The 15245-nt window shown below is 39.0% G+C and overlaps 1 protein-coding gene across 1 annotated transcript in view; it reads left to right on the top strand.

The window, feature by feature from the left end:
* The window catches only part of LOC121389146 (protein mono-ADP-ribosyltransferase PARP14-like), a 28416-nt gene extending 13907 nt beyond the window's left edge, over positions 1–14509 (top strand). Inside the window, exons 6-10 of the mRNA XM_041520756.1 lie at positions 1494–1631; positions 3600–3696; positions 4586–5437; positions 7924–8676; positions 14151–14509. Of these exons, the coding sequence (XP_041376690.1) occupies positions 1494–1631; positions 3600–3696; positions 4586–5437; positions 7924–8676; positions 14151–14329 (2019 nt within the window). The 3' untranslated portion in view covers positions 14330–14509. The remainder of the gene's footprint in view (positions 1–1493; positions 1632–3599; positions 3697–4585; positions 5438–7923; positions 8677–14150) is intronic.
* The last annotated feature ends 736 nt before the right edge of the window (positions 14510–15245 follow it).

Below are 15245 nucleotides of genomic sequence, written 5' to 3'. Positions count from 1 at the left end.
TGCTACCGACTTGATCGGGCTGCTGGTGCTCCCTTGCACCTGCCAGTGCAAGCAGTCCCTCCCCCCCCCCCCCACCTTTCCTGTCATGGATGGAGGAGCCGGACAAGGCGGGCTCTTGTGCCCATGACAGGCGTGTGCTACAACAGCTTGTTCTGAATGTGCATGTAAAACCCTATGACATGACATGACATGAAAATATTTACCAAAATCTAGCAAAGCTTGAAATTAATTTTGTGGAATGCTAAGCAATGTCTGCTTCTGACATTTTAACCAGGAAGCAAATGATAAATTTAAACTAATCAGTTTTTCTTTTCTTTTTATTACAATATCTAATTTAATATTGGCTGTTCTAATGTTGGCTTTGTTGGCACTGATTTCTTAATCTGAATTTATCCTGCAACCACTGTTTCTATCAGCTGATTATGATGACTGATTAAAACAAAGTTGTACATGTATTAATAAACGTACATGTATACTAGCAGATTATGACTTTTGACGTTACTCATGTGATGTCACACGCATAGCTGCATCACAAATCTAGATCATCGTACAATGTAGCTGAAATAACACAAATAACAGCCTTTTCCCTTAATTGTTTTGGTCTGCAGGATAAAGATAATATCTAGTTAATGACATAGGATATCGGCTTTATCCTGTTCAGGCTGAATAAGACATTTTCCATTCTTATCTTCACAGGGTAAAGCTGATATCCTACATCATTAGCTAGTTATTCTCTACATAGGGGGACGGGACGTAGCCCATTGGTACAGCGCTCGCCTGATGCGATCCATTCCCATCTGTGGGCCCATTGGGCTATTTCTTGTTCCAGCCAGTGCTCCACAGCTGGTGTAACAAAGGCCATGGTATGTACTATCCTGTCTGTGGGATGAGGCATATAAACAATCCCTTGCTGCTAATCGAAAAGAATAGCCCATGAAGAGGCGACAGCGGGTTTCCTCTCTCAATATCTGTGTGGTCCTTAACCATATGTCCGAGGCCATATAAACGTAAATACAATGTGTTAAGTATGTCGTTAAATAAAGCATTTCCTTCTTTCTCTGTATAGTTGTACCATGTTTTAACAAGGAGAGTAAAAGCTGCTTGTGAACTGGATTATCAGAAATCATATTACGTATTTTGAATGGCAGTTGGCTCCTGCTCTTTGTCAATACTGAGCCTTGTTTACAGGAATGTGAGAGCTACGCGGAAACCTGTAAATGCACTTTTCCATGTTCAGTACTGTTGACCATGCAAATTTCATTTGCATGTTTCCACGGTTTCAAGTTTATGATGTGTGCCTTATTTTATAAGTTATAACCAGTTTAGATTTGTTAGCATTGAATGCAATTTTTGCCAGTTCCAGAGGTTGCAAATTGTTTTTATTCAGGGGCCCTTCAGCGGCCCCTGGCCCCTGGCCGCAGTAAGCTTTTTTGTTCCAACCCCTCTCACATCCCTGTTGTTAATGATTAATTTTTTTAATTATTTTCTTTAAGACTGAAAAGGTGAGGACCCTTGAGAATGATTTTCAAGTGAGTGTGGCATACCAGGAAGAACTCGGGCAGCTCCAAATACAAGGACTTCAGCAAGATGTTTCTAATGCTTCCGATGCTGTACACAAGATAATCCGCGAGGTAGATTGATTTAATCTCGAATGCGAGAAGGCAGAACTATTGTTTAAAGGAAAGAGATTCTCAGCTTGAAGTAGGAATTATACCCGTAAAATTTGTGGGAAAGAGAGTTTGTGATTTTAATTTTTTTTTTAAATCTTTTAGTCTTAAATAGATGTTAAATTCTTGAAAGATGATATGGTGCATTTAACTATGATAACTCACACTTATCAGTCCTTCACCATGGCAGAATGTAGCTCGAGTCACCTCCAGTCCTCCCCATATTAGTCTTCTACTAGTCCAGCTGGAAGGGACTATAGGTTTCATCTCTGTCCTTCTGTCTGTCTGTCTGTCCCACATATAGTTTACTGATTGTTTTGTATTTTTAGAAGGCCTTGAGATATAGGAGCTGAAATTTTCTGTATAGCTTTATCATGTATTGTTACAGATCAAGGTTTACTTTCATGAAAATGTACCCATTTGTGATGGAGTTATGGCCCTTGAACTTGGGAGATATGAAAATTAGTTTTCCGGACTTATTTTTCAGAAGGCCTTGATATATTGACCCGAAATTTTGTGTATAGCTTTATGATGTACTGTTACAGATCAAGTTTGACTTTCATGGCATTTTACCCATTTGTGATGGAGCCCTGAAACTTAGGAGATATTAAAAAAATATTCCGGACTTTATTTTCAGAAGGCCTTGATATACTGAGCTGAAATTTTGTGCATAGCTTTATCATGTATTATTACATATCAAGTTTCACTTTCATGGTAATTTACCCATTTTTGATGGAGTTATAGCTCTTGAACTTAAGAGATATGAAAATTTGTTTTCCTTACTGTTTTGCGATGCCTGAAGATATTGAGATAACATTTTGCATATAGCTTTATCATATACTGTTACAAATCAAATTTAACTTTCATGGTGATTTACCCACTTTACACTGAGTTATGGCCCTTGAATTTGGGAGATACAAAAAAATGTTGGGCCCAATTATTGCATGTATTGCTTTAGCAGTACTCGCAAAATGCTTGTTAATATTGATATGTGGGGTAAGGCTAGAGGAAATTCTATGTAATGCTTTGGCAATCGTCGATCACCAAATAGTTGCAAGGTACAGTGTCTAAAATACAAAAAATTTCCTAAATCTGATACCTCAGAGCTTTAGTTTAATTATTCTCGAGTTCAGTTATAACATTAAACTTATATGTTGTTAACCAGTGCCAACGCTACACAAAGAAACCCAACGTCCCTATGCAAAACAAACCTGTGCTGTACTTTTTTGTAGTGATGTATAGGGGCGTTGGATCTTTTCATGTAGCATTGGTACTGGTAACACCATGTAAGTTTAATGTCATTACTGAACACAAGTATAGTCAAACTAAAGCTCTGTGGCATCAGATTTAGGAAAACATTTGTATTTTAAACACAATAGCTTGCAACCATTTGGTTGTCGATGATTGCCAAAGTATTACATAGAGTTTCCTCTAGCCTTCTCCTACATATCAAGATCAATAAGGAGAGCCCTGGAGGTGACTCGAGCTAGGCAGAATGTAGCTGAGTGGTAAACTCTTCTTCTCAGCTATGATGGGTCATAGGATCAATCCCCTTCAGTGGACTCATGGGAATTGTTCCTCAATCAAAGCAGTGCCTTACAGCTGATACATAAAAGCTGTAGTACATGTACATGTTGTTCTGTATATGGGAAAGCACACATATATATATAAAAGATCACTCGATGCTGTTTGTTAAAACTAGTCTATCTTGCAAGAGATGGTTTCCCCTCCAGAGCAAGTGCTAGAAAACAAAACGACCATACATGTATGTTGGCACCAAATAGCTATTGTTTAAAAAGTGTTTATGTGAACTTTCCTTTCCTTTACCTTTTCTTATTCCAAACTGAGCCCAAAGACAAGAATATCAAAGGCTATAGTATATATGCCATCCTGTCTTAAGAAAGTGCATATAAAAGATCTCACTTTTTTCAGAGTTTAGAAGAGAAACACAGGCTCTACTGCTCTCAGCTGGAAAGACAACTTGCTGAACTGAAGACAAAGTTACAACGTATGGAGGAACAGCAGCAGGGTAAGCTAAAACAAAATTAATAACTAATGAGCTACGAAGATTTACAAATTATCTGTTCCGAGTGAATAAATATTGTAAACCCGAGCATTTGGGTAATAAAATTCACTCTGCATTTACAAAGAAATTTGACTGGCTAATCAAATCTATTTGGGACAGTAAAACCAGCATTCAAGAGCCTATTTACATATTCATATGCTACATCTCACTGTTCAGTTGGACATACGTACTTTTAAAATATCACCGTTGAATCTTTTCTGAAGCAAAATGTGTGTTTCTCTAACTTTTATGACGTAAAATGCTGTTTATAAATGTTTATTTGACATCATGTTTGTGATGCTAACAGAAATTCCAAAGTAAGTAATGGCAACTATGCCGAATTATGAGTCTTTGTTATCAAGAACCAGTTGTAAGTAAGAGAATATTCCAGGCATAAAATACCCTGGCTGTATTGAAATACTGGGTCCGAATTTAGTATTAACTTCAAACATTAGGGTAGTGTTGGGTTAGAGTTAGTGTTTGTTTTAGACTTAGAATAAACATTTTGGAGAACCTTGTGTTCTTGTATTTAATGTGTAGCAGAATATGTTTACAGGTGAACTCAGTATACTCTGATAAGATTTAATGAAAATGGTTACAAAAATGTATCTATTTATTTATTAGTTTGTTAGTTCAGTTTTGACATTAGGGTTAGCATTAGGACATGTAAAATAATCATTCCGGATGACCTTATATTCTTGAATGCAATGTTTAGCGGAACATATCTTCAGGCAGACTTGTATGCCATGACAACATTTCAACAAAATTAAAAAAAAAAAAAAAAAAACCTTTTAAAAATGTATATTATATTTTAGTTTTTAAAAATACTTTGCTTCTCCATTTTCATCAACAGGAAATGAATCAAAGACTAACACACTGGAGATTGAATCTACTCGTTTCGAAGCAGTGGAAGTCTCGGGTGGAGAGCAGCTGGTTAAGACTTCCATTGAATCACCTGTACGTGCAAGTGATAATATTCAGTGTCGAGATTCAGTGGCTGAAGCTGAAGAAATCCACAGCAGCATTCAGGCAATCGCCAGAGAAGACACGATCATGTATCAAGCCATAACCTCAGATCTGCAGATGATTGACTCGGATGTAAAGGATGTTGTCAATGTTTATGGTGAAGACAACATTAAAGAAGATGTTGTGAAACAAAGAGTTGAAAAAGTCTTAAAGAAAGTAATCAAAGAACCTAAGAAGAAGAAAGCTCTTTCTTCCACCATGAAAATGATGGACTCTCGACCAAATGTGGGCTTTTACTCAGTCCCTCGAAAGCAGACCAAGTCGACTTCGGACACAAGCGGACCCCAGCCGGTTGTCAGAGGGAAACTGCTTGATGTCATGGTGTACAAGGGTGACATCATTCAGCTGTCGGTGGATGCAGTTGTAACTGCTGCTAATACTAAACTAACTGCTACCGTTGGTATAGCTAAAGCTATAGCTGAAGCAGCTGGAGACACCTTGGTTAAGGAAGGACGCAGGTATGTCCAAGTCCACGGTGAACTGAAAGTGTCTGGAGTGGTTGCCACGACAGCAGGGCGTCTGCCGTACAAGAAGGTGCTACATGCGGTTGGACCGGCGTATTCTGATTACACAGACAAGGCGAAGTGTTTGGAAGATCTCTGTAAGACCATTCTCAGGTGTCTGTGCGAGGCGAGAAAACTGAATGTCACTTCGGTTGCAATTCCGTCTATTAGTTCAGGTAATTACAATGGGTTTTTTTAATGGGACATTCCTGAGTTTGCTACAATTTTTAAGATGTTATCGATTAACAGAGACTTTTTAACGATTGTAATTACATATCAAATATATTTTTTTGCATAAAATTTTAGTGGATGTGAATTAAATGTATTTCTGATCGTTCTAATATTTCTATTGTTTTTTCGTGCGTACGAAATTATTTGAAGACAAAATCCAGTTTGGGCTTCTTACAAATATTAAGATGACCAGAAACACATTGAATATACATACACTGATATTCTAAACAAGAAAATATATTTAATATGCAAGTTTAATCGTAGAAATATTTTGTTAGTCGGAAACATCTTACAATGCAACAAACTCAGGAATGTCTCTTTAAAGAAAATATGTAGATAATAACTGATTACTGCCTTACAGTTACAGGGAACATTTCAGTATCGCGTCGCAATTTGCTACACAATTTTAAAACATCAAACAGTAGTTGCTAATCAATTTTAAATTGACGAGAAATACCGCTAATCAAGATTTTAAAAACAAAATGTTCCTTGAGTTATCAACATTTTCCTGATTGTACAAACTGACACTGTATGTTAGGAGGAAGGTAAAGTAATCATAGAAGAGATTTAAATACAAAGATTCAATTTTCATTATTTACAATGCATGTTTATTAAAGATAGCAACCCCCCCCCCAAAAAAAAACCCCCACCCAAAACCCCCCACCTGTGCAATAATGTTGTTAAGAAGGGTGATATAATTATTTCAACTCATGTTATTAGTCCTCTACTGGTCCAACCAGATGGGACTCTAGGTTTCATCTCCATCCTTCTGTCTGTCCATCCATCCGTCTGTCTGTCCCACATATAGTTTTCCGGATGTTTTTTTTAGAATGCCTAAAGATATTGAGCTGAAATTTTTATCATGTACTGTTTTAGATCAAGTTCGACTTTCATGGTGATTTACCCATTTGTGACGGAGTTATGGCTCTTGAACTTAAGAGATATGAAAATTTGTTTTCCGGACTTTGTTTTCAGAAGACCTTGAGATATTGAGCTGAATTTTTTTATATAGCTTTACCATGTACTGTTACAGATCAAGTTTAACTTTCATAGTAATTTACCCATTTTTGACAGAGTTATGGCCCTTGAACTTAGGAGATATGAGAAAAAAAAATCCTGAAGATAATGTCAGAAGATAATGAAATGAAATTGTCTATGTAGCTTTATCATGTACTGTTATAGATCCATCAAGTTTAACTTTCATGGTGATTTACTACCTTTTCACAGAAGTATGTCCCTTGAATTTAGGGGGGTACAAAATATTGTTAGGCCCAATAGGGGACATGTATTGCTTTAGCAGTACTCTCAGAATGCTTGTTAATATTATTGTTTTAGTAAATGTTTTATCATCTCCAAATCAGTGGGACCTAGACAAATGTGTGAATTAAATAAGCTTGATTGAATTCTAAATTTTGTAATTGACAATAAGAACTGTGGACCCCAAGACAAAACTAAAAAACCCATTCTGGCCAAACTTCTGGTCTGAGTGTAGTACTGTTTTTATGATCATATTAATTAAAACAAGCGCTAGCTGAGCCATCTGGTTCCTATGTTGTATCACACATAATAATATTTTACTTGGTATGAATATTAAACCATCAAGATTAAGTCTGAGAGAGATGAAAAAAAGTATTTAACAAATACAGTAACAAAATATTTGCTTAATTTTTAAATGCTAATATGTATGGTAAATTAAAACACTAAGTTGGAAAGTAACTTTCATATCCTTTCCAAATCTAATGTCTCTAATTTTTGTTTTTATAACCTGTTATGTTGTAGGCCTAACCTTTTGTAATCTGTGGTGTAGTGATTAAGTTTGAGAAAGAAAAAAAAAAGTCTTTCACAAATATATTAATAAAATATATGTTTAAATTTTAAATGCTAGTACATGTATGTATGGTTACATTAAAACACTTGGCTGGAAAGTAACCATTTCATATCATTTCCAAATCTAATGTGTCTCCAGTGTTTTGCTTTTATAATGCATGCATGCATGTCTTCATCATTCTTTTGATAAGATGTGGGGCGGGACGTGGCCCAGTGGTAAAGTGCTCACTTAATGCGCGGTCGGTATTGGATCGATACCCGTCAATGGGCCCATTGAGCCATTTCTTGTTCAGCCAGTGCACCACGACTGGTATATCAAAGGCTGTGGTATGTGCTATCCTGTCTGCGGGATAGTGCATAGAAAGATTTCCTTGTTACTAATGGAAAAAATGTAACGGGTTTCCTCTCTATGACTGTGTCAAAATCACCATATGTTTGACATCCAATAGCCGATGATTAATAAGTCAATGTGCTCTAGTGGTGTCATTAAACAAAACAAAAAATGTTTTCTTTTTTTAAGGTGTTATGTTGTAACCTTTCATAATCCTTCGTATTGTAAGTACTTTAAGACCTTATTATTGAGGACTCTTTATTTATTTTCTAGGTATATATAAAGTGCCAAAGCCATCTTGTGCTGAGATGTACGTGAGAGCCGTGAAATCCTTTGATAATGTTGTCACTGGTGGATCTTTGAAACAAGTTCACTTTGTGGACATTGATGATGCCATGTCGCAGCTGATTAGTCAAGAGTTTGTCAGTAAATGGAGCGCGAAGGTGGATGACACGGTCTTAAGTCTTGACAGTAAATTCATCAAGCAGTGTCTTCCAGATGATTCTAGACGATCATCCTCAACTGGAGACAACATCTTCTCATTTGGAGTAGCTGCAGTAGCAGCAGCTATAACACCGTTCACCCTACCATTTTCTCCCTTAGTAGCAGTAGCAGCGGCAATTAAAACAGTTTACTTTCCATCGAAACCATCAACACATGGTGGAATTCAAGTGTTTGTATACAAGGAAGACATTTTGAATGTGGTTTCTCAAGCTGTTGTTTGCTGGAAGCATCCCAACCCCACTGGAAACGATCAAGACATAGCTCAGAAGATCCTTGACAGAGCTGGAGAAAAATACCAAAACCAGCTGAATGAAATTAAGAGGAAGCATGAAAATAAGTTCCCTAGTGGTCTGGTATTCACCGCTGACTGTGCAAATATGCACCAGAGTCTGGTCTGTCACGGGGTCATCAGTCCGTCTGAAGGTAGAAGTAGTCTGAATATGATCCCAGAAGTTATTGCTCAAGTTGATCAAAATAAGATGACATCTGTTGTTATTCCTCTTACCCAAGGCTTATCATCAGGTTTGTTTCTTTTGTTTTGTTCTAATGACTCATTGTTGCCTCGGCTTTTAAGAAGTAAAAAGGGTGAGAGTTAGGTATTACTTAAATCTTTTCTCACTGGCGTAGGAAGTGGGGGGAGGAGGGCAAGGGAGGCATGTGCCCACCCACTTTTCGGATATTTTGCTTTATATTTGCTTTATAATAGTGTAAAAATGTGTAAGTATAAGAGTGTGCGCCCCCCCTCCACCCCACACACACACACACTTTTGTGCCCCTTTCTACGCCACTGTTTCTGATGGTGACGGTGAGGACAACAGCTTTTGCATTTAATATTTAATGTTAAAGTTTTGCATTTACATCCATTTCTTACAAACTACAAGTCATATAGGTCATTAAAACAAATTGGTTTATAGTTGTACAGGTCTATGGATGTTCATCACAGAAACAGTTTCAGCCATAAGTACCCTGCATAGAGGTTTATTAAACTTGCTACTATGAGTGAAATTACTTTTCTTTGTCATTCGGGACTTAAAATTGATAATACATAGTAGCGGGTTTAATATTCTATTTATTACCCCAGCCTGAATGTGTTTATTCAGCTCCCCATTTACTATCTATGGGCTACTCTTTTCGATTGGCAGCAAGGGATCTTTTATATGCACCATCCCACAGACAGGGTAGTACATACCACAGCCTTTGATATACCAGTCGTGGTGCACTAGCTGGAACGAGAAATAGCCCAATGGGCCCACCGACGGGGATCGATCCCACCGACGGGGATCGATCCCACCGACGGGGATCGATCCCACACCGACCGTGCATCGAGCAAGTGCTGTACAACTGGGCTACGTCCCACCCCCACCCACAACCACAACCACAACTACCACTACAACCACCACTACAACCACAACCACCACCACAACCACCACTACCACTACAACCACCACCACCATTACAACCACAACCACCACCACTACAACCACCACCACCACTACAACTACAACCACCACTACCACCACCACTACCACCACAACCACCACCACAACCACAACCACAACCATAAATAATATCATGCACGTGATGGCACACTGCATGCCGCTTTTACTACATGTATACCTACTATAGCTGCCACTGTCTATTGGTAAACACCCCCAATAGTATAATGTATACTACTCAAAACAATTTAAGGGTCAAAAATGTATAACCAAATAAGTTTCAGAGTGTATTAGATTGATGATGTAAACTACACCAAAAATTTAATTTATTGTTCCATATTTACAAAAAAACACAAATAAACGTCACTGTATACAAGAAAGTCACATGACATGCTGTCAAAGTTGAAGGTTGTCAAACATGGATTTTACACATTAGAACATTCGTTTAATAGTGTGTGAATCCACCCCTGGTGCGAATACACTCGACACATCGTTGCCTCATGCTGTTGATCAGACGTCTGAAGAACTCTTGGGGAATGGCCTGCCACTCTGCCATAAGAAGTTGACCCAGATCATGAAGGTTGGCCGGAGGGGCATGGTTATCCCAAACTCTCCTGCCTAATTCGTCCCAGGCGTGCTCTATTGGGGCCAAGTCAGGCGAATATGCTAGCCAATCCATCCTGGCGATACCTTGTTGTCTGAGAAAGTCCGTTACCACCCTGGCGCGGTGGGGTCTGGCATTGTCATCCTGCAGAACTGCCCCGCCGCCAATCTGCTGAAGGCCTGGGAGAACCAATGGCCGGATAATCTCATTCAGATAGCGGATTTCATTCAGATTGCCATCCACCACATAGAGGGGGGTCCTGTTGTGGATAGAGATGCCGCCCCACACCATGACGCTGCCACCACCGAACCGGTGACGTTGTCTAACGTTAACGTCAGCGAAGCGCTCCCCAGGACGTCTGTAGACACGAACCCAACCGTCGTTGAACTGGAGACTAAACCTGGACTCATCAGTGAACATCACTCGACCCCACTGAACACGTTGCCACCGCAGATGAAGCGTGCACCAGTGACGTCTGGCTGTTCTGTGACGTGGTAGGAGTGGTGGTCGAACAGCCTGGCGACGGCAGCGTAGATTATTGGCTCTCAGACGATTGCGTATGGTTTGATCAGACACTCGAGTTCCAGTCGCAGTCCGCAGATTGTCACGTAATCGGCATGCAGTGGTTGTGCGTTGACGTAGAGCCATATTGGTGATGTAGCGGTCCTCTCTATTTGTAGTGCTTCGGGGTCTTCCCGAACGTGGACGATTTCGAACAGAATTCGTTGCTTGGTACCGTTGCCACAGTCGGCCAACGACACTCTGACTGACACCAAGTCTCAGAGCAACATCCTGAAGCCAAGCAATAGCCCTTCCTCGATCTTCGATAGTCAGTTGACGTCGTACCATTGTCGAATTTGGAGTGTGCACCGTACACGAACGCAAGCTTCAATTATACGGAAATTCAGCATTGGGAACATGGAATACACATGCAAAGCGTGCAAATGAATCACTTTGTGAAAAAGCAAGTTATGGGCACTTAGCAGACCTTTCGCTTTCGCCCTAATTTACGTGCAAATGTAAGCATGTTTTCGCCATTAGAACTAGTCGACAGTGTCAATGACAGTGGATTTTAATTCATTTATGGGTTGCTTAGACCCACTTTCGTCAAAATGGAACAATACCATGCGTGACATTATGCTCTAGCTAATATAATTGACATTCAGAAAATAATGTCGAAAATATCGTCTGACCCTTAAATTCTTTTGAGTAGTATATATACACCATGATGTAATTAGTTTATGTATGACATATTTATAGATGTACTCCTGTTATAAGTGAGGAATTTACCACAAAAAAATAGCAATGGGGGTCTTTTCTATCTAGACCATTTCACTGACCAAAGTGTTGGTAAGTACTGTGTCTAAAATACACACAGTATCCTAGCTCTGATGCCATATTGATATACCTATAGTTGGATGTTTTAGTGCACTAATGAGATTAAACTTATAGGTCAATGACTAGTACAAATGCTACAAGAACAAATTTGAAAGCTAATCAGTCTTTCAGATAGGTGCATCAGGTTACTTCCTGTAGCAATTGTACTAGTCAACATCGTATATGTATATGGGTGTCTTCCTGTAGCATTTGTACCAGTCGACATCGTATATGGGTTTCTTCCTGTAGCGTTTGTACCAGTCGACATCGTATATGGGTTTCTTCCTGTAGCGTTTGTACCAGTCGACATCGTATATGGGTTTCTTCCTGTAGCGTTTGTACCAGTCGACATCGTATATGGGTTTCTTCCTGTAGCGTTTGTACCAGTCGACATCGTATATGGGTTTCTTCCTGTAGCGTTTGTACCAGTCGACATCGTATATGGGTTTCTTCCTGTAGCGTTTGTACCAGTCGACATCGTATATGGGTTTCTTCCTGTAGCGTTTGTACCAGTCGACATCGTATATGGGTTTCTTCCTGTAGCGTTTGTACCAGTCGACATCGTATATGGGTTTCTTCCTGTAGCGTTTGTACCAGTCGACATTGTATATGGGTTTCTTCCTGTAGCGTTTGTACCAGTCGACATCGTATATGGGTGTCTTCCTGTAGCGTTTGTACCAGTCGACATCGTATATGGGTGTCTTCCTGTAGCGTTTGTACCAGTCGACATCGTATATGGGTTTCTTCCTGTAGCGTTTGTACCAGTCGACATCGTATATGGGTTTCTTCCTGTAGCGTTTGTACCAGTCGACATCGTATATGGGTGTCTTCCTGTAGCGTTTGTACCAGTCGACATCGTATATGGGTGTCTTCCTGTAGCGTTTGTACCAGTCGACATCGTATATGGGTGTCTTCCTGTAGCGTTTGTACCAGTCAACATCGTATATGGGTGTCTTCCCGTAGCGTTTGTACCAGTCAACATCGTATATGGGTGTCTTCCCGTAGCGTTTGTACCAGTCAACATCGTATATGGGTGTCTTCCCGTAGCGTTTGTACCAGTCAACATCGTATATGGGTGTCTTCCCGTAGCGTTTGTACCAGTCAACATCGTATATGGGTGTCTTCCTGTAGCGTTTGTACCAGTCAACATCGTATATGGGTGTCTTCCCGTAGCGTTTGTACCAGTCAACATCGTATATGGGTGTCTTCCCGTAGCGTTTGTACCAGTCAACATCGTATATGGGTGTCTTCCCGTAGCGTTTGTACCAGTCAACATCGTATATGGGTGTCTTCCCGTAGCGTTTGTACCAGTCAACATCGTATATGGGTGTCTTCCCGTAGCGTTTGTACCAGTCAACATCATATATGGGTGTCTTCCCGTAGCGTTTGTACCAGTCAACATCATATATGGGTGTCTTCCCGTAGCGTTTGTACCAGTCAACATCATATATGGGTGTCTTCCTGTAGCGTTTGTACCAGTCAACATCATATATGGGTGTCTTCCTGTAGCGTTTGTACCAGTCAACATCATATATGGGTGTCTTCCTGTAGCGTTTGTACCAGTCAACATCATATATGGGTGTCTTCCTGTAGCGTTTGTACCAGTCAACATCATATATGGGTGTCTTCCCGTAGTGTTTGTACCAGTCAACATCGTATATGGGTGTCTTCCAGTAGCGTTTGTACCAGTCAACATCATATATGGGTTTCTTCCTGTAGCGTTTGTACCAGTCAACATCATATATGGGTGTCTTCCCGTAGCGTTTGTACCAGTCAACATCATATATGGGTGTCTTCCAGTAGCGTTTGTACCAGTCAACATCGTATATGGGTGTCTTCCAGTAGCGTTTGTACTAGTCAACATCATATAAGTTTTATATATATAATTTCCTCTCTTTATGGGCTATAAAGAAATTAGATGATAATAGCATGCCATATAACAACGTAAATAAAATAACCTTGCTTCATGATGTCATAAGGCTCAGTCTATTACGTCATTCGAGCACAGACACGAAAAGGTTAACCATATGTCTATATAACCGTAATTAAAATGTGTTGAATGCGGTGCATTGTTAAATAAAATGTTCCTTCCTTCCTTCCACTAATCAAGGTCAGTGTACATGTATGTTGCATCTGATTTAGTATGTACCTGTTCATTGGTCACAATTAAACTGAAGTACTCAATCAAATGACTGGTTGAACGAATGCATGATAAAAAAAAAAAAATTGTGTGCCCACTGGGGTAATAAAATGTTGTAAGTCCAGACCTACTGTAGACATTTAAACAGGTTAAATATATAATTAAGTTTTAATTTAACAAATATATTATACTGGAAATGTATCTAAATAATATTAGTCCAGCCAGTGCTCCACAACTGGTGTAACAAAGGCTGTGGTATGTATTATCCATTAATCATATGTCTGATGCCATATAACTGTAAATAAAATGTGTTGAGTGTATCATTAAATAAAACATTTCCTTCCTAAATAATATTACATGCTGAAAGTTTAACTAATTGTGTTTAACTAATTGTGTTTAACTAATTGTGTTTAACTAATTGTGTTTTTCTTTATTACAGATGGTGTGAAGGTTTTCACTGAAATACTTTGCAAGGCTATCAAAGATTTTTCACAGCAAAACCCACAGTCTGCCCTAAAGGAGATCCATGTGGTTGACACTGACCAGAAAATGGTTGATGTCATCGGTGAAATTGTTGAAAAGAGAGGAATCCGTAGCGATCTTAAAAAAGGAAACTGACACCTTCCGAGATCCAGGGCAGGATTTAGCTCAGTCGGTTGAGTGCTCGCTTGAGGTGCTTGCATCGCAGGATCGAACCATATTGAAGGATCCATTCAACAGATTGGTTTTTTTTTCGTTCCATCCAGTGCACCACAACTGGACAAAGGCCGTGGTATGTGCTTTCCTGTCTGTGGAAAAGTACATATAAAAGATCCCTTGCAGTGTTAGGAAAAATGTATCAGGTTTCCTTTGATGACTACGAATCAGAATTACCAAATGTTTGACATCCAATAGCCAAAGTTTAATTGCTCAATGCGCTCTAGTGGTATCGTTAAACAAAACAAACAAACCTTCAGAGATCCATTATCACAAGACTGCTCTTGTCTACAGGACTGTATTAGTGAGCTTTTGCACGGCACTAGTTTTAGAGAATAATTAACAAGCTACAAAGAATTGTGAATTATTAGTCCCTAGTGAATGTTGTAAACCTGAGCCTACCTGAGCCTTTGTCGAGGGTTTTACAGCATTCATTCACAAGGGACAGATCTATAATTTGTAACTGCTCTTAGCCAGTTGGTTATTCTCTTTATTACCCATTGTCAATTTTAATTGATTTTTAAAGTAAAAATTCCTCTGCAGTCTCCAACAAAGCCATCAGCCATTGCATCATATAATCTCACGTGAATTCATGATGTAATGTAAATGATGTCATGGCATAACGGCCTTCTTTTTACATCTAAATGTTTACAGTATATTGTCATGGTTGTCCCAACAATTTTTGTAACTGTGCTGTGACGTGGACCTTTCTCAAGTAATTTTAATATTGGACAAAACAAAATATTTATTTTTACATTTAGTACTAATTATTTGCATATTTGCTTGTATTCTGTAATGTCTGGAACTATGCCATTTATTATAGTTATTGTTTAATGAA

Source organism: Gigantopelta aegis, chromosome 14 (genome assembly GCF_016097555.1).
Source record: "Gigantopelta aegis isolate Gae_Host chromosome 14, Gae_host_genome, whole genome shotgun sequence".
In the NCBI taxonomy this organism is placed as follows: Eukaryota; Metazoa; Mollusca; class Gastropoda; order Neomphalida; family Peltospiridae; genus Gigantopelta; species Gigantopelta aegis.
Note: the sequence above shows the minus strand (reverse complement) of the source record. Positions and strands in the feature narration are given on the sequence as shown.